Here is a 25,593-nt window from a genome sequence, read left to right as displayed (position 1 = left end):
TTAGAACACTATATCTACTCTAGCTTGTTGTCTCTACCTATATGATAGTGGCGTGAAGAAGTCGAGCCGCTGGATATACAAGTATTAGCCAACCTAGAGGGGGACGACGGAAACAAAAAATGTGCCGGGGGGTTGAGAGGGTTAAAGCTAGTTGTAAACATATGACATAAAACCTCTCGAGAGGTGTAGGTCTCAACCCGGCATGCGCGGGCCGTGTACACACGCGAGCTACACGCTTGACGCTGGCTTCGTTATGTTGAATTAATTATGTAACATCTGGTCTCTCGTTTGTCGTCATACCCAATTTCAAGTACATTTTTATGATCGTTTATTTTATTTTGAGCTGTATGAATTAATGAAATGTTACATGTGGCAGTTGCGGCGTGCAGCCCTACTTAAATAAGTTTTGGGTTTTCTCAGGGCAGCTAGGTGTTGCTCATTGCCTAGCCAACTGTTCATGTTTTTTTTTCTGATGCCTCATCTAAGTCCCGTCCCACAGCTTCCAATCCCCCACCGTTCATATCTCTTCCCCCCCCCCCCCCCATTATTTTATTCAAATTTCAACTCAAACAGGCATAAACATTTTAGTAGTTACATCATCAAACGTTTATCTTACTAGGTTCATGTTAGTGTTAAGTATTTAAGCTAATAGTCAATGTTTATATGTGGTCATTTAGTTTTGTGAGGGGGTGGGGGTGAATTTAATGCCACAAGAGGGGGTGTTAATGAATTTTTTGACACATGGACTACCCATTGTGATTGTATCCACCCCACCCACCGTTAGCCTCCCCCTTTAGAAAGTCGTCAAAGTTTTTTGCTGTGTAGAGTGAAAGACCAGCGCCGGAAAGTGCACTCGTGTATTGTTAATCACACAGACCAATCACTTCATCGTGGGGTGATCAAACATTTCAACTTGATCTCAGTCACATTAGATGCTACAGTCACATTAGTTGCTACAGTCACATTAGTTGCTACAGTCACACTACATTTGCCGTCACATTAGATGCTACAGTCACACTACATTTGCCGTCACAGATGCTACACTCACATTACTTGCTACAGTCACACTACATTTTATAGTCACACTACATGTTACAGTCACACTACATGTTACAACTTACAGTCACACTACATGTTACCGTCACACTACATTTTACAGTCACACTACATTTAGCAGCTTGCTGTAACATAGTTTGGTGCACACGTCATCTCAGTGGAACTATGTCATCTCAGTGGAACTAATACCATGGTTTATCTACCTATCATTCGGGCATTGACTGCGCAGCTTGGCGCCATTGTCCTGCGTGTGACTGCTAGAATTCAGTCTCATGATAATGGACGCACTGTGGAGATGAGCAGTCTGTGCCCGTCCCTGGCATTTGGAATAATCCCCTGAGTGGTAGAATACATAACCACGCGTATTCTTTTAGGGTCGTTAGCTGCGATTCGATCGTTAAATCACGTTACGTTTATGCCTAAATTTTGTATTGTATTTGCATCCAGAATATACAGCTATACGTATTCTTTGATGTTATCCAATTATGATAGAGGGGGTGGGGAGAATCGCTTTTTGTGGAGACGTATGGACTGAAATGGGGGAGGCGGAGTGGTCGGTCTAAGTGGACGTCTGCAGTTTTAAATGTTATTCTTATATTTTCTAAAACAAAATTAGAACTCGTAATGCTCGTGTTAAAAAAAAAATCCTGTTTAACGGTACACTTGGATCATCCTTTGACGAGATGTCACTACTCTCTCCATTGGTACAAAAAGCGAGAACTCCACCTGCTAACATCAGACATCACCCCACAAATTATACTTTTTTTGTTGTTTTTAAACATAGATTTTGTTTCTAAAATAATGCTGATCAATTTGCATTACACAATACATAAAGAGTTAAACAACGTGGAATTCTACCATTGTTGCTAAAGTGTCGTTACACTTTCCGTACCCCCCCCCCCCCATCTCGTCACACGTTACAAAAGTTGGAACCTTCTCTCCCCCCTCCAGGAGTGTGACGTGACATTTCTGGAAGAGTCATGTAGAACTAAGTAAATAGAAGTAGAGGTCAGGGACCTTAGTTGGCCTCGCGACTCAAACTAAGTGCAGTTCCCTTTTCTAACCTGACAGTCCATGGGGCACATGTTCACCTGTTTCTGTGACCTCGGCGTATGAAAGGGGCAGTGTGGTCAGCACTATGCCCAGCCGCCTTTGGTTTGCCTAATGTGAGTTAGGTACCCATCAGAGCTGGGTGGATGAAAGGGGCAGTGTGGTCGGCACTATGCCCAGCCGCCTTTGGTTTGCTTAATGTGAGTTAGGTACATGTCAGAGCTGGGTGGATCCAGTGAGGTTTTATTGACTTGAACCCGGGTTCGAACTCAAGACTTTCGGGTTAGCAGTATAGCGCTCTACCTGTAGGCCACGCTTCCTAAATGGTATAATTGTTAATATACATCCTACAAGTAGTGCAAGTGCACAAATATACGTCCACCCACTTTTCTCTTCATGCAAAAATAAATGTTAAATAATATTTTGCTTTTTTTTTTGTGATAAGAAAATATTAAAATAAATCAAGCGCTTATAAAACCTACTATTTATTTTATCAACATATTCTCTGTTCTACTTAAAATCATTTAGACATGATAATAGACATTACCGAAAAAAAAAATTCCCTATATTGAATAACCATGTCTAGCATTTCGATGGTTATAATATATACAATAAATGAATGAGTACATGGAAGATTTTGACAGGTTTACAAGGTTTTTTTGGACGTCCACATGGGGGTGGGGTTTAAAAACCCACACTTTTGTGAAAGTCATAACTGGATGACCCTTGCTTGGGTCGTTCGATTTGATCGGTCAAAACGTGATACGCTTATGCTTGCATCTTGTTCATAGTAATCATAGCATTCTACCTTTAACATTAAACTTTTACATTTTGCCCAAGTCCGAAGGGGGAATACTGTCCATTCGGCATAAAGCTGTACGGCTCTACCTACGGTATAAGCGTTATGCAGTGGCTTTCTCCAAACAAAACACAAGTAGCTCGCTAAGCAGCCGAACTTCATCTGCTTTTTGTTAAATAAATGCACACATTTTGAGCACTGGGTTAGAGGTTAAATTAGTTACCTGAGTAATCTCATTTAACGTTGAAAGTTGTGTCATTTTAGACAAATAATACATATGATGGTATGTGTGTGTGGAGGTATATATATATATATATATATATATATATATATATATATACGTGAGCATTACCAGGCTCCCATTCTCCCCCCCCCCCCCCCATATCTCTGTATATGTAAATGTTTATTCATAGACAGGTAGGTAGATAACGGATTCATGGGCCCCTTGATTTTTTTATTTGTTTAAGCCCTGATAGGCGATTCGGTATTTCTTGAACAAGCCCAGATAGGCACCATGGTGTTATACAAGCCCAGATAGGCACCATGGTGTTGTACAAGCCCAGATAGGCACCTTGGTGTTGTACAAGCCCAGATAGGCACTATGGTATTGTACAAGCCCAGATAGGCACTATGGTATTGTACAAGCCCAGATAGGCACCTCTGTGTTGTACAAGCCCAGATAGGCACCTCTGTGTTGTACAAGCCCAGATAGGCACCTTGGTGTTGTACAAGCCCATATAGGCACCATGGTGTTGTACAAGCCCAGATAGGCACCTTGGTGTTGTACAAGCCCAGATAGGCACCTTGGTGTTGTACAAGCCCATATAGGCACCATGGTGTTGTACAAGCCCAGATAGGCACCTTGGTGTTGTACAAGCCCAGATAGGCACCATGGTATTGTACAAGCCCAGATAGGCACTATGGTATTGTACAAGCCCAGATAGGCACCATGGTATTGTACAAGCCCAGATAGGCACCTCTGTGTTGTACAAGCCCAGATAGGCACCATGGTGTTGTACAAGCCCAGATAGGCCCCTTGGTGTTGTACAAGCCCAGATAGGCACCATGGTGTTGTACAAGCCCAGATAGGCACCATGGTGTCGTACAAGCCCAGATAGGCACTATGGTGTTGTACAAGCCCAGATAGGCACCTCTGTGTTGTACAAGCCCAGATAGGCACTATGGTATTGTACAAGCCCAGATAGGCACCATGGTGTTGTACAAGCCCAGATAGGCACTATGGTATTGTACAAGCCCAGATAGGCACCTCTGTGTGGTACAAGCCCAGATAGGCACCTTGGTGTTGTACAAGCCCAGATAGGCACCATGGTGTTGTACAAGCCCAGATATGCACCTTGGTGTTGTACAAGCCCAGATAGGCACCATGGTGTCGTACAAGCCCAGATAGGCACTATGGTGTTGTACAAGCCCAGATAGGCACCTCTGTGTTGTACAAGCCCAGATAGGCACTATGGTATTGTACAAGCCCAGATAGGCACCATGGTGTTGTACAAGCCCAGATAGGCACTATGGTATTGTACAAGCCCAGATAGGCACCTCTGTGTTGTACAAGCCCAGATAGGCACCTCTGTGTTGTACAAGCCCAGATAGGCACCTCTGTGTTGTACAAGCCCAGATAGGCACCATGGTATTGTACAAGCCCAGATAGGCACTATGGTATTGTACAAGCCCAGATAGGCACCTCTGTGTTGTACAAGCCCATATAGGCACCATGGTGTTGTACAAGCCCAGATAGGCACCATGGTGTCGTGCAAGCCCAGATAGGCACCATGGTGTTGTACAAGCCCAGATAGGCACCATGGTGTTGTACTAGCCCAGATAGGCACCATGGTGTCGTACAAGCCCATATAGGCACCATGGTGTTGTACAAGCCCAGATAGGCACCATGGTGTTGTACAAGCCCAGATAGGCACCATGGTGTTGTACAAGCCCAGATAGGCACCTCTGTGTTGTACAAGCCCAGATAAGCACCTTGGTGTCTTGTGTAATACAGGTGTTGTTTGGTTGTAAACGTTTCGTCAGCCCATGCCTGTAGGTAGACCACGCTGACTACAACCACGAGGGCCACGTGCCCATTAAAAATCTATTGGAGGTTATCAAGTGGATTAAAGAAGTGTACTAAGTGGTGCGGTATGTTCATCCCGCTTGTGGGGTGCCGCCCATTATTGCCGTACATTTCATAGTGTTCTACTTCTTACAGCTTTTTATTAACACTATGAATATTCATTTTACAGCCGCGAGTTTTTCTTGGGGTGGGGGTTTAATTTGATTTTACCTGTTGTAAGCATAGCATTTACCGAGTTTTACTGTTTTGCTGTGTGCAATCGTTTGATACTTTGCTGAAAGTATTGGCGCCCTGTATACAACTCGGGTGCCCTGGTCCCCCGTAAAGCTTGGAGCCCAGATCCCGAATGAAGCTTAGTCACCCACATCTTGTTTAAAGCTTAAGTCACACCCCCACCCCAAGCCTACCCCCCCCCCCCCAGTAAAAAGTGGCGAGCCCCCCCCCCCCCCCCCCCCACCAGTAAAAAGTGGCGAGCCCCCTCCCACCGGCATATACAGCTGTATTGTGGATGCTCAACTTTGTGTTAGCATAAGCTGCCAACGTTGAGCGGCGTGTGCTCCTAGATTCTAACCTACATAAGAAAAAAATGGTTGTTAACCTTACTGGCTGTGTTGATGGGGAAAATAAGCACAAACATTAATGACCTATCTCCCCGCCTGGAAATGAAGGCTGTAGTTAGCAACAAACTATCGCAAGGTCAAGCTGTACAATTACCAAGGCGAAGACAGACTATCGTATCGTTTTATCTTACCCTAGCAAATGGTATCATTCTGTTGTTGCTAGCCTACCTACATGTATTAGAGTGGGGTGTAGCATAGCGAGGTCTAGCGCTGTGGGGTGTAGCATAGCGAGGTGTAGCGCTGTGGGGTGTAGCATAGCGAGGTCTAGCGCTGTGGGGTGTAGCATAGCGAGGTGTAGCATAGTGTGGTGTAGCATATTGGGGTCTAGTGCCGTGGGGTGTAGCATAGTGGGGTGTAGCATAGCGAGGTGTAGCATAGTGTGGTGTAGCATATTGGGGTCTAGTGCCGTGGGGTGTAGCATAGCGAGGTCTAGCGCTGTGGGGTGTAGCATAGCGAGGTCTAGCGCTGTGGGGTGTAGCATAGCGGGGTGTAGCATATTGGGGTCTAGTGCCGTGGGGTGTAGCATAGCGAGGTCTAGCGCTGTGGGGTGTAGCATAGCGGGGTGTAGCATATTGGGGTCTAGTGCCGTGGGGTGTAGCATAGCAGGGAGTAGTGCCGTGGGGTGTAGCATAGCAGGGAGTAGTGCCGTGGGGTGTAGCATAGCAGGGAGTAGTGCCGTGGGGTGTAGCATAGCAGGGAGTAGTACAGTGAGTGTAGCATGGTGGGGTGTAGATAGTTAACAGAGGTTCTCCAGACGTAGCTTAGACACAAACAATGACACTTCTGTCTAGCCTTTTTAAATGAATTACATAAATAAAAATCACCTCATCTGGCTTTACATATCTAAATGTATCACCTCAACAACTGGCTTTACGTATCTAAATGTATCACCTCAACAACTGGCTTTACATATCTAAATGTATCACCTCAACAACTGGCTTTACATATCTAAATGTATCACCTCAACAACTGGCTTTACATATCTAAATGTATCAACTCAACAACTGGCTTTACATATCTAAATTTATCACCTCAACAACTGGCTTTACATATCTAAATGTATCACTTCAACAACTGGCCCGTGAGCTATACTTAGCTCCTCCACCTGGTCACGGTGTTTTTATATTGTATCTTACAACAAGCTAATAGCTGCAAGTTTCCCATGCTCCTGTTCTCATATTGTATCTTACAACAAGCTAATAGCTGCAAGTTTCCCATGCTCCTGTTCTCATATTGTATCTTACAACAAGCTAATAGCTGCAAGTTTCCCATGCTTTTGTTCTCATTTCATGATATTGAAACATGAATTTTGTTAAGCTTTTCCTTGTGGCGGCGTAGAATTACATGTAGATTGATATAGGTTTTCTCTATTGTGGCGTATTATTGATTTTAGTGGGCTTTTTATTGATTGCTCTGCTGTATTCGTAGGCATTTATACTTATTGGCCTATTTAATATTTTTATGCATTAGTTTGTTTTTAAAGTTTTGTTGTATGTGCAGTGCCAATTCTAATTTAGCTGGGCTTTGCTGGATCTTGGATATAGCTACTTAGTATTTGACGCTGTTTTTTTATACATAGGCTATGTAAAACATCTCTTAGCATCTTGCGGCTGTATTAACAGTCGTAACATAACAGTGTTGTTTCTCTACATAACTAACACGTCTCTTTACATATCTAGCACGTCTCTTTACATGTCTAACATGTCTCTTTACATATCTAACACGTTTCTTTACATATCTAACACGTCTCTTTACATATCTATCATGTCTCTTTACATGTCTAACATGTCTCTTTACATATCTAACATGTCTTTTTACATATCTAACACGTCTCTTTACATATCTGACACGTCTCTTTACATATCTAACACGTCTCTTTACATATCTAACACGTCTCTTTACAAATCTAACATGTCTCTTTACATATCTAACATGTCTCTCTACATATCTAACACGTCACTTTACACATCTAACACGTCTCTTTACACATCTAACATGTCTCTTTACATATCTAACACGTCTCTTTACACATCTTATATGTCTCTTTACACATCTAACATGTCTCTTTACATATCTAACATGTCTCTTTACACATCTAACACGTCTCTTTACATATCTAACACATCTCTTTACATATCTAACACGTCTCTTGAAATAGTGCTGTAATGCTTGTACGCTTAAATACAGCTGTTGCAGGTACAAAACAAGGCTGTACTTCCATCCGGTCATTGAGTTAGCCTATGCTAACATTGTGCTCTAGTAGGCCCTTTCCAAAGTCTTCGGACCGGTGGACCAGTGTAGCTCAGGTGTAGAAACATTGTTGTGATGTTGCCGTCTATGACTGGTCATGTTGGTTCTTCTTTGGCCACTTTATACACTGGTACCCCAGAAACCAACTAGTGTCTAACGGCAGTTTTATCATGACACAACTGGCGTACATGATCGTCCAACTGGAGATACCAAAGGTCCGTGTGCTTCGTATCATGAATGTTTCGTGTCTTTGTTCTCATCAAGTGCAATCTTTTAGCTGCCCACCGTGAGAGGTGACAGTACGCAGACATTAGAAGCCTGACAGATCTAGACCAATTGTAAGATACGCTCTCGACGTGCTGCTGATACAGCTATTGTTGCATGCATATATATATATATATATATATATATATATATATATATATATATATATATATATATATATATATATATATATATGAATAGTTTGTTTAAGAACCCATTGATGACAGATCTAATAATTGAACATATTTTTGTAATAATTGAGTACTGGGATTTTTGTTTAGCTCCCCTTGTCTTTAGGACTTGTGTGCTGTTAAGCTTACATCGGGGGGGGGGGGGGGGGTTATTGTATATCTCACACTTGGATATTGTTTCTGACACTTATATTTTTACTCGCCCAATTATTTGCTTGACTTCCTAGCGAAATCGTTTTGTAAATGACCCATAATGGTGCTAGGGGTGTCTGAATGTGGTTGAGTAAACTCAGGTGTAAGGATTGGTTGGGGAGGACTTGATTGAGTCGGCCTGCTGTGTGTATGATTAATTCAGTGGCTGGTCAAAGGTGTGCTTGGACGTGTGGCCGGCGTGGCACGAAGAATCACACTCGGCTCTTCAATAATGCACAACTCTGTTGCTCTCTTCAATAAGCGTAGCCTGGATTTGGCGCTGATTGTTCTCTATCGCCCGATAGACTGACCCGAGCTCTCATATTGGCGTGTAGCTCAATCATCTGGTACTGGGGTCAATTGATCTGACCCTCTCCTGGAAGGGTACGGCTAATTAAAATGTCTACCTGTACATTACATCACGGCTCATTACCATGGTTCACTACTGTGTCAAAATTGTTGAACAAGGAGCATTAAACTGCTAAATTGTAATACGTGGAGCATTACAGTACTGTCATGTTTGTGAAACGTGCATCTTTAAACTGTGTAGCACCTAATAATTAAAATAGTGCAATAATGTTTCTTATATAAAAATGTATACCTGCTACCTATTATCATATTGATGTGGCCGGTGTCTGCGACAAGAATATGAGCAGGTGTGTTACAGTTGTAGAGAAGAAAACGTTTCTTACCCCCACAAATTAGTCCGGATTAATTATCCTGTTACGGCTGATGATTAAGAAATGCACAATAGAATAGTCCACAATTAATTTTAAAGATAAATGGTTATATTCCAACTGCACTAGTGAGAGACTAACGAATAAAAGGACGAATAGATGAATGAATGCAGCACATGTATTGTCTAACTTGGTAAGCCACTTGTTCCCTACCTACCTACTCACACAAAACACACCTCTACGTTCTGCGCTTTTCTCGACACATATAGCACAGCACAGATCGCCGGCCTCCCCTTCCCTTTACACTTTTAGGAATCTTTTTTTTTTTAAATTATCGGTATCAAATGATAACTTCATGTAAGCTAGTGTTGAACGTTTTTACATTTCTGTGTTTTTAATTTGTCTGTTTGTATGCTTATATGCGTGTGTATGCTTATATATATATATATATATATATATATATATATATATATATATATATATATATATATATATATATATATATATATATGCATGTGTGTGTGTTTATGTTTGTGTGTGTATATTTTTCTGTGTGTAAATTTATACATTTATTTTATTTTTCTGTGTATATAAGTATATACTTGTGAGTATGTGTATGTATACACACATATTTAATGTATACAACTGGGTGGTGTCTTAATGCAAACATTTTATTTAAAATCAACTCACACACTAAAGCCCAGGTTGTCAGTACTTTTCTTTGGGCGTCAATACTGCCACATGTTGCTGTAGTGGCATTTGCTCAATACACTTAGTTGAGACCTTGTGTTCGCCTGTAGTGTGTGGGGAGATTTGATTTACTGGGAGCTCAACAGACAACTCAAAGTTATAGTTTCAGGCTTAGCGCCGTCGTCAACTGTGGCTAGAACATGGCTTAAAACGGGCCACTGTGACTAGGTCATGTCTCCTTAAGGCGGGCCACCATGACTTGGCCATGTCTCCTTAAGGCGGGCCACTGTGACTAGGTCATGTCTCCTTAAGGTGGGCCACCATGACTTGGCCATGTCTCCTTAAGGTGGGCCACCATGACTTGGCCATGTCTCCTTAAGACGGGCCACCATGACTTGGCCATGCCTTCTTAAGGTGGGCCACCACGCGTTGGCCATGCCTCCTTAAGACGGGCCACCATGACTTGGCCATGTCTCCGGGCTATAGAAGTGTACTTCCATGTGCTCATCACGTGATCTCTGCACTGATGACCCTGCCAATAAAGTGTGTATTTACTGGGTAGCTTTAGTGGTGGTCAACCATCTGACCATTTAGTGGTGACAATAGCTGACAACCATCTGACCATTTAGTGGTGACAATAGCTGACAACCATCTGACCATTTAGTGGTGACAATAGCTGACAACCATCTGACCATTTAGTGGTGACAATAGCTGACAACCATCTGACCATTTAGTGGTGACAATAGCTGACAACCATCTGACCATTTAGTGGTGACCACAGCTGACAACCATCTGACCATTTAGTGGTGACCACAGCTGACAACCATCTGACCATTTACTGGTCACAAGAGTGTAGGTCTGTATTTTGGTACCTTTAACCCTTACCCAAACCTCCACCTCAAGGTTGCGTGTGTGCATTAAATAGAAGCTGGCAAAAACATTGCACACTATAGTTTTAATATTTAATGAACGATTAGAGACATTCTTATATTTTACATTAAGTTAATACCCCCCACATAACTAAAACATTTGCTTCATGGTTCTCTAGGTAGCCCGCAAAGTTAAGCATTTTTTGCCCAATATAAAAGTTTGTGGCCGACTTTCAGGTGTGAAACATCGTCAAGACAACACCGCCACCAGACTAATAGTGATCTTCCATTTTGTTATTGAATTTAGTTATCCTAAACTGTTTAATATTTAATTACATTAAAAATAGGAAGTGATTTATTTAGAAAGTTAAAACGAAAATGCTGTATTTAAGTAGGTCCAAATGAAATGACAAAATCTGACCACAACATCAACAGACAGAGTGGCTCTTGGTGAAATATGAATAAAATATGAGCCGTTGGAATAAATGAGTGAAAAGTGTGGCCCCAGCTGACGAGCGTCTGCTAGAAATGTTTGCTGATCGTTGAACGCTTCAGCATAAACAACAACAAGGCTGAGTTTCTGTTTGAAATAATCCACATCTTTGGTGGGGCTGCGTGCCGTCTGTCTGTACTTGCTGGCTGTATTCAGAGTTTGGATTGGAAGCGTACACTCGTTTTCTTCCTGTGGCCAGACCTAGACGATTTTAGCAGTGTGTGTGAGTGAGTGAGTCAACGGCTGCCTTACAGGCTGAAGAAGCTTGCGTTAGTGGTTGTCACAAGTTCAATTGTCGTACCCTCACAAGCGTGACGATCATACACGAACACTGATTGAAGGGTTTCATTTCCAAGGAAAAACTGCTGCACGCATTTGACAATAACGGAGACAGTCGGCTAATGTAAAGTAACGGAGACAGTCGGCTAAAGTAAAGTAACGGAGACAGTCGGCTAAAGTAAAGTAACGGAGACAGTCAAGTAAAGTAACGGAGACAAGCGCCTGAAGTAACGGATACCTTAAGGTTGCTGGTCTGTTTGGACCTGTTTATCTTTGTTAATTGTTGACTAGGATAGTTTGTCTCTAGCAGCACTTGCCTAAGTGAAGCTCTACCTAAGTGGCCTCAAACGTTGGCAACTCTGGGCGGGTTTCTGGGCCAACAATTGTTTACGTCGTCCCAAGTTTTTCCCCTGCGCTCACTCGCCCGTTGCTACCTTTGCTTTCACCGGTTCATCAGCTGCTGCCTGATGTGTGCATGTCATCTCTGTCTCTCGAAACCTATCGGTTCGTTCAAACAAGCTTTAGTTTTTTTCTCATTGGCTGCTCAAACAATTCAACTACACGTGTACAGTTTATTAAATCAATGGAAGGTTAGGTCTCAAGGTTGGTGGACATCACGGGTTCAATTCTGTTAAAGAAACAGGGTTGTGGGCAGAAAGTAATGTGTGCTTGTCGGGATAGTGGGTTCTTCACGTGGCTTGTGTACATGGTTTAGTGTACCCAATAGACCATGTACCAGCACCCAATAGACTGGGCCATGTACCAGCACCCAATAGACTGGGCCATGTACCAGCACCCAATAGACTGGGCCATGTACCAGCACCCATTAGACTGGGCCATGTACCAGCACCCAATAGACTGGGCCATGTACCAGCACCCATTAGACTGGGCCATGTACCAGCACCCAATAGACCATGTACCAGCACCCATTAGACTGGTCCATGTACCAGCACCCAATAGACCATGTACCAGCACCCAATAGACCATGTACCAGCACCCAATAGCCCATGTACCAGCACCCAATAGACCATGTACCAGCACCCAATAGACCATGTACCAGCACCCAATAGACCATGTACCAGCACCCAATAGACCATGTACCAGCACCCAATAGACCATGTACCAGCACCCATTAGACTGGTCCATGTACCAGCACCCAATAGACCATGTACCAGCACCCAATAGACCATGTACCAGCACCCAATAGACCATGTACCAGCACCCAATAGACCATGTACCAGCACCCATTAGACTGGTCCATGTACCAGCACCCAATAGACCATGTACCAGCACCCAATAGACCATGTACCAGCACCCAATAGACTGGGCCATGTACCAGCACCCAATAGACTGGGCCATGTACCAGCACCCATTAGACTGGGCCATGTACCAGCACCCAATAGACCATGTACCAGCACCCATTAGACTGGTCCATGTACCAGCACCCAATAGACCATGTACCAGCACCCAATAGACCATGTACCAGCACCCAATAGACCATGTACCAGCACCCAATAGACTGGGCCATGTACCAGCACCCAATAGCCCATGAATCAGCACCCAATAGACTGGGCCATGTACCAGCACCCAATAGACTGGGCCATGTACCAGCACCCAATAGACCATGTACCAGCACCCAATAGACCGTGTACCAGCACCCAATAGACCATGTACCAGCACCCACTAGACTGGGCCATGTACCAGCACCCACTAGACTGGGCCATGTACCAGCACCCATTAGACTGGGCCATGTACCAGCACCCACTAGACCATGTACCAGCACCCAATAGACTGGGCCATGTACCAGCACCCAATAGACCATGTACCAGCACCCAATAGACTGGGCCATGTACCAGCACCCAATAGACTGGGCCATGTACCAGCACCCACTAGACTGGGCCATGTACCAGCACCCACTAGACTGGGCCATGTACCAGCACCCAATAGGCCATGTACCAGCACCCAATAGACTGGGCCATGTACCAGCACCCAATAGACTGGGCCATGTACCAGCACCCACTAGACTGGGCCATGTACCAGCACCCATTAGACTGGGCCATGTACCAGCACCCATTAGACTGGGCCATGTACCAGCACCCACTAGACCATGTACCAGCACCCAATAGACTGGGCCATGTACCAGCACCCAATAGACTGGGCCATGTACCAGCACCCAATAGACCGTGTACCAGCACCCAATAGACCATGTACCAGCACCCAATAGACTGGGCCATGTACCAGCACCCAATAGACTGGGCCATGTACCAGCACCCAATAGACTGGGCCATGTACCAGCACCCATTAGACTGGGCCATGTACCAGCACCCAATAGACCATGTACCAGCACCCAATAGACTGGGCCATGTACCAGCACCCAATAGACTGGGCCATGTACCAGCACCCAATAGACTGGGCCATGTACCAGCACCCATTAGACTGGGCCATGTACCAGCACCCATTAGACTGGGCCATGTACCAGCACCCACTAGACCATGTACCAGCACCCAATAGACTGGGCCATGTACCAGCACCCAATAGACTGGGCCATGTACCAGCACCCAATAGACTGGGCCATGTACCAGCACCCATTAGACTGGGCCATGTACCAGCACCCAATAGGCCATGTACCAGCACCCACTAGACCATGTACCAGCACCCAATAGACTGGGCCATGTACCAGCACCCATTAGACTGGGCCATGTACCAGCACCCACTAGACCATGTACCAGCACCCAATAGACTGGGCCATGTACCAGCACCCATTAGACTGGGCCATGTACCAGCACCCACTAGACCATGTACCAGCACCCAATAGACTGGGCCATGTACCAGCACCCAATAGACTGGGCCATGTACCAGCACCCAATAGACTGGTCCATGTACCAGCACCCAATAGACCATGTACCAGCACCCAATAGACTGGGCCATGTACCAGCACCCAATAGACTGGGCCATGTACCAGCACCCATTAGACTGGGCCATGTACCAGCACCCAATAGACCATGTACCAGCACCCAATAGACTGGGCCATGTACCAGCACCCAATAGACCATGTACCAGCACCCAATAGACTGGGCCATGTACCAGCACCCAATAGACTGGGCCATGTACCAGCACCCAATAGACTGGGCCATGTACCAGCACCCAATAGACTGGGCCATGTACCAGCACCCAATAGACTGGGCCATGTACCAGCACCCAATAGACTGGGCCATGTACCAGCACCCAATAGACTGGGCCATGTACCAGCACCCTATAGACTGGGCCATGTACCAGCACCCTATAGACTGAGCCATGTACCAGCACCCAATAGACCATGTACCAGCACCCAATAGACCATGTACCAGCACCCAATAGACTGGGCCATGTACCAGCACCCGATAGACTGGGCCATGTACCAGCACCCTATAGACTGGGCCATGTACCAGCACCCTATAGACTGAGCCATGTACCAGCACCCAATAGACCATGTACCAGCACCCAATAGACTGGGCCATGTACCAGCACCCAATAGACCATGTACCAGCACCCAATAGACTGGGCCATGTACCAGCACCCACTAGACCATGTACAAGCACCCAATAGACTGGGCCATGTACCAGCACCCAACAGACTGAGCAGTGCACCAAACATATACCTGTACCACCTGTAACCATCTGTGGGTTTATTTTCTTGACACCCAACTAGGAATTAAAGGCTTACATTGCTTTGGTTAGTTCACAGTGCCACCCAACTAGTTGTTTAGCTCACACTTGGGTTGGGTTGGTTAGCTCACACTTGGGTTGGGTTGGTTAGCTCACACTTGGGTTGGGTTGGTTAGCTCACACTTGGGTTGGGTTGGTTAGCTCACACTTGGGTTGGGTTGGTTAGCTCACACTTGGGTTGGGTTGGTTAGCTCACACTTGGGTTGGTTAGCTCACACTTGAGTTGGGTTGGTTAGCTCACACTTGGGTTGGGTTGGTTAGCTCACACTTGAGTTGGGTTGGTTAGCTCACACTTGGGTTGGTTAGCTCACACTTGTGTTGGTTAGCTCACACTTGGGTTGGGTTGGTTAGCTCACACTTGGGTTGGTTAGCTCACACTTGAGTTGTGTTGGTTAGCTCACACTTGGGTTGGGTTGGTTAGCTCACACTTGAGTTGGGTTGGTTAGCTCACACTTGGGTTGGTTAGCTCACACTTGTGTTGGTTAGCTCACACTTGGGTTGGGTTGGTTAGCTCACACTTGTGTTGGTTAGCTCACTCTTGGGTTGGGTTGGTTAGCTCACACTTGTGTTGGTTAGCTCACACTTGGGTTGGGTTGGTTAGCTCACACTTGAGTTGGTTAGCTCACACTTGGGTTGGTTAGCTCACACTTGGGTTGGTTAGCTCACACTTGTGTTGGTTAGCTCACACTTGGGTTGGGTTGGTTAGCTCACACTTGGGTTGGGTTGGTTAGCTCACACTTGTGTTGGTTAGCTCACACTTGTGTTGGGTTGGTTAGCTCACACTTGTGTTTGGTTGGTTAGCTCACAAGTGTGTTGTGTTGGTTAGCCCACTTTCAGGTTGTTTATCCCTTACTTGGGTTGGGTAGGATAGCTCACACTTGTGTTTGGTTGGTTAGCTCACACTGGTGCTTGGTTGGTTCGCTCACACATGGGTTGGTTAGCTCACACTTTGGTTGAGCTCCATTCCTCCAACTCTACAACTGGAGCTATTTTCTACTGTTGTAATCTGTGACCTTTTGTTGAACTGACAAACCATACTGCTTGATCTACAGCTACACAGAGTGGTCTAGATTTAAGACATGGGTAGCCACATGCCAGGTAGCACCACACACCAGGTAGCCTCATGACAAGTAGCACCACACACCAGGTAGCCACATGACAAGTAGCACCACACACCATATAGCCACATGACAAGTAGCACCACACACCATATAGCCACATGACAAGTAGCACTACTCTACCACATAGCCACATGACAAGTAGCACCACACACCAGGTAGCCACATGACAAGTAGCACTACTCTACCACATAGCCACATGACAAGTAGCACCACACACCAGGTAGCCACATGACAAGTAGCACCACACACCAGGTAGCCACATGACAAGTAGCACCACACACCAGGTAGCCACATGACAAGTAGCACCACACACCAGGTAGCATCATGCACCACACACCAGGTAGCCACATGACAAGTAGCACCACACACCAGGTGGCCACATGACAAGTAGCACCACACACCAGGTGGCCACATGACAAGTAGCACCACACACCATGTAGCCACATGAAGTAGCACCACACACCAGGTAGCCACATGACAAGTAGCACCACACACCAGGTAGCCACATGACAAGTAGCACCACACACCAGGTAGCCACATGACAAGTAGCACCACACACCAGGTAGCCACATGACAAGTAGCACCACACACCAGGTAGCCACATGACAAGTAGCACCACACACCATGTAGCCACATGACAAGTAGCACCACACACCATATAGCCACATGACAAGTAGCACTACTCTACCACATAGCCACATGACAAGTAGCACCACACACCAGGTAGCCACATGACAAGTAGCACTACTCTACCACATAGCCACATGACAAGTAGCACCACACACCAGGTAGCCACATGACAAGTAGCACCACACACCAGGTAGCCACATGACAAGTAGCACCACACACCAGGTAGCCACATGACAAGTAGCACCACACACCAGGTAGCATCATGCACCACACACCAGGTAGCCACATGACAAGTAGCACCACACACCATGTAGCCACATGACAAGTAGCACCACACACCAGGTAGCCACATGACAAGTAGCACCACACACCAGGTAGCCACATGACAAGTAGCACCACACACCAGGTAGCCACATGACAAGTAGCACCACACACCAGGTAGCCACATGACAAGTAGCACCACACACCAGGTAGCATCATGCACCACACACCAGGTAGCCACATGACAAGTAGCACCACACACCATATAGCCACATGACAAGTAGCACCACACACCATATAGCCACATGACAAGTAGCACCACTCTACCACATAGCCACATGACAAGTAGCACCACACACCATATAGCCACATGACAAGTAGCACCACTCTACCAGATAGCAATCTACCTGATGTTGACTGTTCTACATTTTTTACTCTTGCTAACTATAACTATCACCCCATGTAAGACAAAATGTTAGTTTACTGATTACCTCAAAAAAACTAGATTGGTTTCAATTCCGTTGAAGGAGATATTATCTTAAAGCTTGTTGCATATCTGTAAGCATCTTATTTTATATATACAGATACAAATTACCAACTATATTGTGTATTTAATCTCTTAGCTCAACATAATAACTTTATGTTGGCAACCAGCAACCTTCACATTGCTAGACATGTGTGTAGTTTAGCACATAGGCAAGTGGCAGAAATAAACAAAATTGTTTTGTTATTGTTAGACAGTCAAAAACAAAGTTTAGATGTAGGAAACAAACTTTAATCAAAGAATTCTAGACTCTCTGAAAGCTTGAAATTATATAGCCGGTACTAAACTTAAGCTATGACTGTCCATTAACTTAGAATAACAATAAATTAAAGACAGGTTAATACACTGAACATATGAAAGAAGTAGATAAGTGATACACAAATAAACTTATCAAACATTTTTAAGATGGATCTTCTAAACACTAGTGTGTGGTCTTCATCACATACTGTTAAGTTTTGTCAACACACATAAATGATTGATGTTTTTTTTCCTTTAGATCAGCAAGCCCCTCCTATGGTTTGATGATACTCAATAGGAAAGATCTAAATAACCTTGTTCAACCTTTGACCAACCAGGTTGAATTCCATCTCAATACTCCATTCCTCCTCTTTAAGAAACTCTCAGATGATCTGGAAGATGGTAAGTCATATGTATTGTGCTTTACTGGTGTCATGCAGTGGTGTGCTTTAGTGGTGTCATGCAGTGGTGTGCTTTAGTGGTGTCTTGCAGTGGTGTCATGCAGTGGTGTGCTTTAGTGGTGTGCTTTAGTGGTGTCACGCAGTGGTGTGCTTTAATGGTGTCATGCAGTGGTGTGTGGTGTCATGCAGGGGTGTGCTTTAGTGGTGTCATGCAGTGGTGTGTGATGTCATGCAGTGGTGTGTGGTGTCATGCAGTGGTTTGTGGTGCCAAACATGTAAAGGTGTGGTTGTATTGCTGTGTGCTTTCATGCATGTCATGGTGTGTGGCATCATACATGAAGTCAGTGGTGTCGCTATGTCGGGTGTCGCCCAGTGCAGCACTTCGTGGTGTCATCCCCCTAAATGGTGTCACGCTGTGCTGTCCACACGCTCTGCCCCCTCTTGCTATGCCTCTGCATGAAGTGATGTGTGGTGTCATACATGTCATGATATAGTGTCTGCTTTCATACATGTCATGATGTGGTGTCATACATGAATTGGTGTGTGGTGTCATATATGTCATGGTGTGAGGTGCCATATTTAATGTTCAAAACATGTATTAGACAAGTATAGTATTAAGATGTGACCATTAATTTAAATAGTGTAACTATATATAATTCAAACACAGAGTACTTGCAAATATAAAGTACTGAATAGGTACACAATATATCTTTTATCAAACACACACAATTATTTTTTATTTAAAAAAAAAAAAAGAATATTCATGTGTGTATCAAACAGTATAAAGTGTTGTTAGATGTGGCCATTGTATCCTGTGTTAGCCTGTAGTCTAGTGTAGTAGCACCCAGTAACTTGTGTAGTGCACCCTACAGATGCTAATGTGTGCCAGGCCGCCACTCTTGTAGACCAGGTAGACCTGAGTGGCTTGAATTAACAATACATTTAGTTGCTGTATAGAAGTCACCCGCCTGCCAGATGGTGATCCCTTGTGTTTCAAAGTATTTCACTCTTTCAACAATGAGTTGCTTCTAGCTTGTACACGCTCAGAAGAACAGCTTTCATCCTTGGTCAGTTAAATATTAATCCTGTTAACTACCGTGTCTATTAAAAATACTGTTTTGTCTGCCTATTGTAAATACTACTTGTTGTAGTTACTGATGAAGACATATTTTCCTATTAACCCATTTGTTTAAATGTTTCTCTGTTGTCTATACTTTTTGCCAGTCATATGTTGACCAGCTGAAGGTTTCCCCCAGTTTATCCAGTGTAAAATGATCAAGACTGTTCTAGTGCTAGCTGCTAACATGACATGTTTTCTGCCACTCTAAGCTCTAACCAAGGCAACTTGCCAATGGCACAAAGCTAACAAACAGTTCACACTTGTTTAGAGGTGTTCATTTTTCAAGCTTGCTTTCAATCGTTTTTATATTAAAAATGTTCATTTTTCTTCCACAGCTATTTTAGGCATTTGGTTTGTTGATACTGGAGAATGTATAAGGCTGACTGAAAAAATTCAAAGGTGGGTTTCTTAATGACATATTTTTGTATAAGGCTGACAGAAAAAAATGTAAAGGTTGGTTTCTCAATGACTTCTTTTAGTTTAAGGCTGACAGAAAAAAATGTAAAGGTTGGCTTCTCAATGACTTCTTTTAGTTTAAGGCTGACAGAAAAAATTCAAAGTTTGGTTTTCCCAATGACTTCTTTAATTACATATATTCCTCCTGCTGTTGTTTTCTCCATTTTATAATTGCTGCATTAGCTGAAGTCATTTGATAAAGTCATTTAATGAAGTCATTGCTACATGCTGCAGTAGATTTTTGATAGATCTTACTACAAAATTGTTCAATACTAACCCTGTAACAAATAAGTGTAATCAAATTGTGCTAAAACATCTGTATTGGTGTTTAGAATTCTGCGTGAGGTGTCTGGTCGAGGTGAAGAAAAATGTTCTAACATGGATGGAGTGTCTGCCCGGTGCCTGGAAGGCAAATCTGTTGAAGCTGGTCAAAATATTTTAAGTTTATTAACAAATGCTCAAAAAACATATGATGTAAGTCAAGTGTGTTGTATGAAATATGTACAGTAGGATCAAGCTATTCTTGAAATAATGGAAGAAAAGAACAGTTATTAACTTATTAAGTATGAATGGAAAAGAACTTGAGTGTAGTTCTATCATAAGTGTCGTTTAATTGTAATAGTTTGTCATGGGCTGTCTGTCTTGTGGGCTTTGATCTGCTGGGCTATCTCCCATTGCTCTAGGTTACCTGTGTGGGTTGTATGACAGTCTTATATCTTGTGGGCTTTGATCTGCTGGGCTATCTCCCATTGCTCTAGGTTACCTGTGTGTGTTGTATGACAGTCTTATATCTTGCGGGCTTTGATCTGCTGGGCTATCTCCCCGTGCTCTAGGTTACCTGTGTGTGTTGTATGACAGTCTTATATCTTGCGGGCTTTGATCTGCTGGGCTATCTCCCATTGCTCTAGGTTACCTGTGTGGGTTGTATGACAGTCTTATATCTTGTGGGCTTTGATCTGCTGGGCTATCTCCCATTGCTCTAGGTTACCTGTGTGTGTTGTATGACAGTCTTATATCTTGTGGGCTTTGATCTGCTGGGCTATCTCCCATTGCTCTAGGTTACCTGTGTGTGTTGTATGACAGTCTTATATCTTGTGGGCTTTGATCTGCTGGGCTATCTCCCATTGCCATAGGTTACCTGTGTGTGTGTTGTATGACAGTCTTATATCTTGTGGGCTTTGATCTGCTGGGCTATCTCCCCGTGCTCTAGGTTACCTGTGTGTGTTGTATGACAGTCTTATATCTTGTGGGCTTTGATCTGCTGGGCTATCTCCCATTGCCCTAGGTTACCTGTGTGTGTGTTGTATGACAGTCTTATATCTTGTGGGCTTTGATCTGCTGGGCTATCTCCCCGTGCTCTAGGTTACCTGTGTGTGTTGTATGACAGTCTTATATCTTGTGGGCTTTGATCTGCTGGGCTATCTCCCATTGCCATAGGTTACCTGTGTGTGTTGTATGACAGTCTTATATCTTGTGGGCTTTGATCTGCTGGGCTATCTCCCATTGCTCTAGGTTACCTGTGTGTGTTGTATAACAGTCTTATCAATGCTTGTGATAGGTGATTTATTCCTTGATTGTCTGCAGCAAGAACATGGGGCCACATACGAACAGACAGATCCTAGGCCTATCAAGCATCCTAGTGGTGAGACCTTAATATTTGTTCTTACATTCTCACTACCAGTGGTGATACATTACATTACCCACCACCATTGGTGATACCTTACATTGCCCACAACCAGTCGTGAGAGGTACATTACATTACCCACTACCAGTGCATTCATTGCTTCTCCAGATTTTTATGACTAAGATATTAATGAATCTAATTTTAAAAATAGTGTGTACAATTACATAGATTGACAAAATGTCACATTAGACTGGCCACTTAATAGCAAAATCACATCTTTCTATTTGTAAATTTAACTTGTTTCATGAATAAAGTATACTGCTTTCAATTTAATGGTGTCTAGAAATGTGCTCTGTTGTAATGGTGTCTAGAAATGTGCTCTGTTGTAATGGTGTCTAGAAATGTGCTCTGTTTTAATGGTGTCTAGAAATGTGCTCTGGTGTAATGGTGTCTAGAAATGTGCTCTGTTTTAATGGTGTCTAGAAATGTGCTCTGTTGTAATGGTGTCTAGAAATGTGCTCTGTTGTAATGGTGTCTAGAAATGTGCTCTGTTGTAATGGTGTCTAGAAATGTGCTCAGTTTTAATGGTGTCTAGAAATGTGCTCTGTTGTAATGGTGTCTAGAAATGTGCTCTGTTGTAATGGTGTCTAGAAATGTGCTCTGTTGTAATGGTGTCTAGAAATGTGCTCTGTTTTAATGGTGTCTAGAAATGTGCTCTGGTGTAATGGTGTCTAGAAATGTGCTCTGTTTTAATGGTGTCTAGAAATGTGCTCTGTTGTAATGGTGTCTAGAAATGTGCTCTGTTGTAATGGTGTCTAGAAATGTGCTCTGTTGTAATGGTGTCTAGAAATGTGCTCAGTTTTAATGGTGTCTAGAAATGTGCTCTGTTGTAATGGTGTCTAGAAATGTGCTCTGTTGTAATGGTGTCTAGAAATGTGCTCTGTTGTAATGGTGTCTAGAAATGTGCTCTGTTTTAGGCGATGCCTCGGGTATGTCACAGATCTCCTTAGCTGACTTGTTCCGAACAGTTAATCTACACAGTGCCAAAGCTGGAATGGTGGATACTGCAACAGACACACCTAAACATCCTGTATTTGGAAGGTAGCTGTTGTTTTATTATACTGCGTAGTTTTTAGTAAGGATTTACATGTGATTTTAGTTGTTTTCATTAATTGTTCAAAAGCATGAATAATTAAAAAACAATATTTGTTGTTTGTTTGTTTTTTTTTGTTGATATTGTTGTGATACCAAGCTCAATTATCTTAATTTGTACCCAAAAAATGCCATTTTATGAAAACTGTTTGTTATTAAATGGATATCAGTATAAAGCTCTGTTCCTGAAGCGAGCAATGCTAACTGTAATTATTAGTCAAACATAGCTCTCATGGAATGTCATTTGCTGTATTTCCTTCCATTTAAATGCATGGTGGACAATGGGAAGTGGCCTTAATTGGTCTTCATCTCAAGCTAGTCACTAGTTTTATAATATTTAAATCTGTTTCTTTTTCTTACTGGTGAAAATTAGTTTTGTTTGAAGAATTATTTTTCTTTGAACTTGAGCTTTTGGTGTAACACAGGGGTCTCCAAACCGCGGGCCAGATGAGGCCAGAGAGGTCCTCTAATCCGGTCCGCGGCGATCTTTTTGTCGCTGAATAAATGTTTGTTAGAGGTGGCTGAGAAACTATGCCCAGAAAATTCAAAACAATTTGAAAATGTGGCTTTGGGTGCAAATATCATTGCCCGCCGGGTTGCAGACAACTGTGAAAACATCGTGACTCAAATAGCGAAAATACAAGCAAGTTTGGCAATTTTTTAATTGTAATGGATCAGATGCTGGACAGCTGTTCCACATCTCAACTGCTTATGTTCATTAGAGGTGTGGATGAAGACATAAACATAACACAAGAGCTGGCTTCACTACATAGAATGTATGGCACTGTTACCGGAGAGAATATTGATAGTTCAGAGACATGTTAAAAGATAGAAACACAGAATCGCAAAATTTACCATATTTCACAGCAGTAAGATGGCTAATTTGCGAGAAATTTTTCTGAGCAGAGTATTTGAGTTAAGAAAGGAAATAAGGGACTTCCTTGAAAGTAAAGGCAAGCCACAAGCTGATGTACTTAATGTCTGATGAAGAGTGGGTATAAAAATTGGCCTCTGCTGCAAACATAACTAGTCATTTAAATTTTCTGAACCTAAAACTACAAGAGATGGAAATTTAGTTTCTGATCTATACAACCACCCAAAGGCTTTCAGATCTCAAATTGTCATGTTTTTGGAACAAGTACAAGCCAACAACTTACACACTCTCAGTAGTGCAAGGTCTTTAGGCTGAAGCAACCACTGTTCCCAAAGTCATTTGCATACGAGCTCATCAAAGACTTTAAGCTGCAGTTTCAGTAGTGGTTTTTTGACTTGGATTCAAAGGCAGAAAAAAGTGAGACTGTTTCAAAACGCATTTGAAGCAAATGTGGCCTGCTGCCCAGATGAACTGCAGCTGGACGTCATTAGAGACATGGTCAAAGAAGGGAAGGTTTTTATAAGTTTTTGCAAAAGCAAGATTTTCCTAATATTAAAACTTTCACATCAAAGTACCTTTCAAATTTTGGAACAAGATACCTGTGTGAACAAATATTTTCAAGATTGAAATATGCGAAGAACAATTTGAGAGCAAACTTGGACCTCGAGTGTGATTTTGGCCACCGACAGTGCTTCTTTCAGACTTTTTCCTCGGGGGGGGGGGGGGCAACGACACTTGAAATTTTTATATATTTCTATATAAATTATATTTCGTTAAGGGGGGAACGGTACACCCCGAAGAGATGTCTTGAAGAGACTCTGGCCCCTGAACTGATATTTGATAGTTAAATAATGCGGCCCTCGGGCTGAAAAGTTTGGAGACCCTTGTTGTAACACAACAGTTTTATAATTAAACTTGTGATGTGTAGCTTTCTGCTCCAATATCTACCCAGCCTATCACTACTATCAGACTAAATAACAAAAAATGACAAGATTGCAACCACATACTACTAATGATTTAAATCAATGAACTTGGTGCCTAGTCTGTTTCTAGAAATATATAGAAAGAAAAGTAGGTCTAGTGAGTGGCTGGTTGTTCAACCATCCTAAATACTGCAAGTCTATATCTAATACATGCACATTTAGGCAAGTCTGTATCTAATACATGCACATTTAGGTATGCTTTACTAAGGGAAAAAATTGTTTGTTCTTGCTATTGAATAAAAGCATAATAATTTAAGGATCTTTGCACATTTATTTTATTTGGTGGAAAATGTGTGATCTAATTCTAAAGAAACATAAGCCACCATAAATAACAGTTTAAATAACACACCTTTGTAAGTCATGACTTGTCAGAAATGGGGGGGGGGGGGGCTGTCAACCAATGACAGCCACACAAAATGTTAATGGACTTATCCAGATGGATGAATGTCTTGTATTAGTACAGGTCACACACCACCAAACTCATTGCTGTATGCCTAGTTTAAACTCCTACAAATGTCCTGACTGCCTGTCTAGTTTAAACTCCTACAAATGTCCTGACTGCCTGTCTAGTTTAAACTCCTACAAATGTCCTGACTGCCTGTCTAGTTTAAACTCCTACAAATGTCCTGACTGCCTGTCTAGTTTAAACTCCTGCAAATGTCCTGACTGCCTGTCTAGTTTAAACTTAAGTGATGCCTTTTCTCAGATCCTTGTCAGTAGCAGAGGTTGAGGCCCAGCCTGTAGATAACAGACATCCAATACTCAAACTGATTTCATCTAAAACAGTGGAGGAAATAGAGAAACAGCATATAGAGGAGGAGCACAAGAGATTAAAGGTACATCTACATTTGTATTTGTTCATGTTTAACCTTTGGCTTTTACTTGCAGCCCTAAGTTGGTTTTATGTGTGAGCATCAACATCCTTTTACTTAACTAGCATTACACTGTGTCCTATTGGGTATTTGATGTG

At 43.1% G+C, this 25,593-nt stretch overlaps 1 protein-coding gene across 1 annotated transcript in view; it reads left to right on the top strand.

Annotated features, from left to right (window-relative positions):
• LOC131949799 (mRNA-decapping enzyme 1A) overlaps positions 1–25,593 on the top strand; it is a 54,039-nt gene that overhangs the window by 16,767 nt on the left and 11,679 nt on the right. Inside the window, exons 4-9 of the mRNA XM_059311761.1 lie at positions 18,273–18,415; positions 19,870–19,933; positions 20,323–20,464; positions 21,575–21,632; positions 22,592–22,715; positions 25,330–25,459. Coding sequence (XP_059167744.1) covers positions 18,273–18,415; positions 19,870–19,933; positions 20,323–20,464; positions 21,575–21,632; positions 22,592–22,715; positions 25,330–25,459 — 661 coding nt within the window. The remainder of the gene's footprint in view (positions 1–18,272; positions 18,416–19,869; positions 19,934–20,322; positions 20,465–21,574; positions 21,633–22,591; positions 22,716–25,329; positions 25,460–25,593) is intronic.

Source organism: Physella acuta, unplaced genomic scaffold (genome assembly GCF_028476545.2).
Source record: "Physella acuta isolate Inbredline_101_S28 unplaced genomic scaffold, ASM2847654v3 ptg000714l, whole genome shotgun sequence".
NCBI classification, from domain to species: domain Eukaryota; kingdom Metazoa; phylum Mollusca; class Gastropoda; family Physidae; genus Physella; species Physella acuta.
Note: the sequence above shows the minus strand (reverse complement) of the source record. Positions and strands in the feature narration are given on the sequence as shown.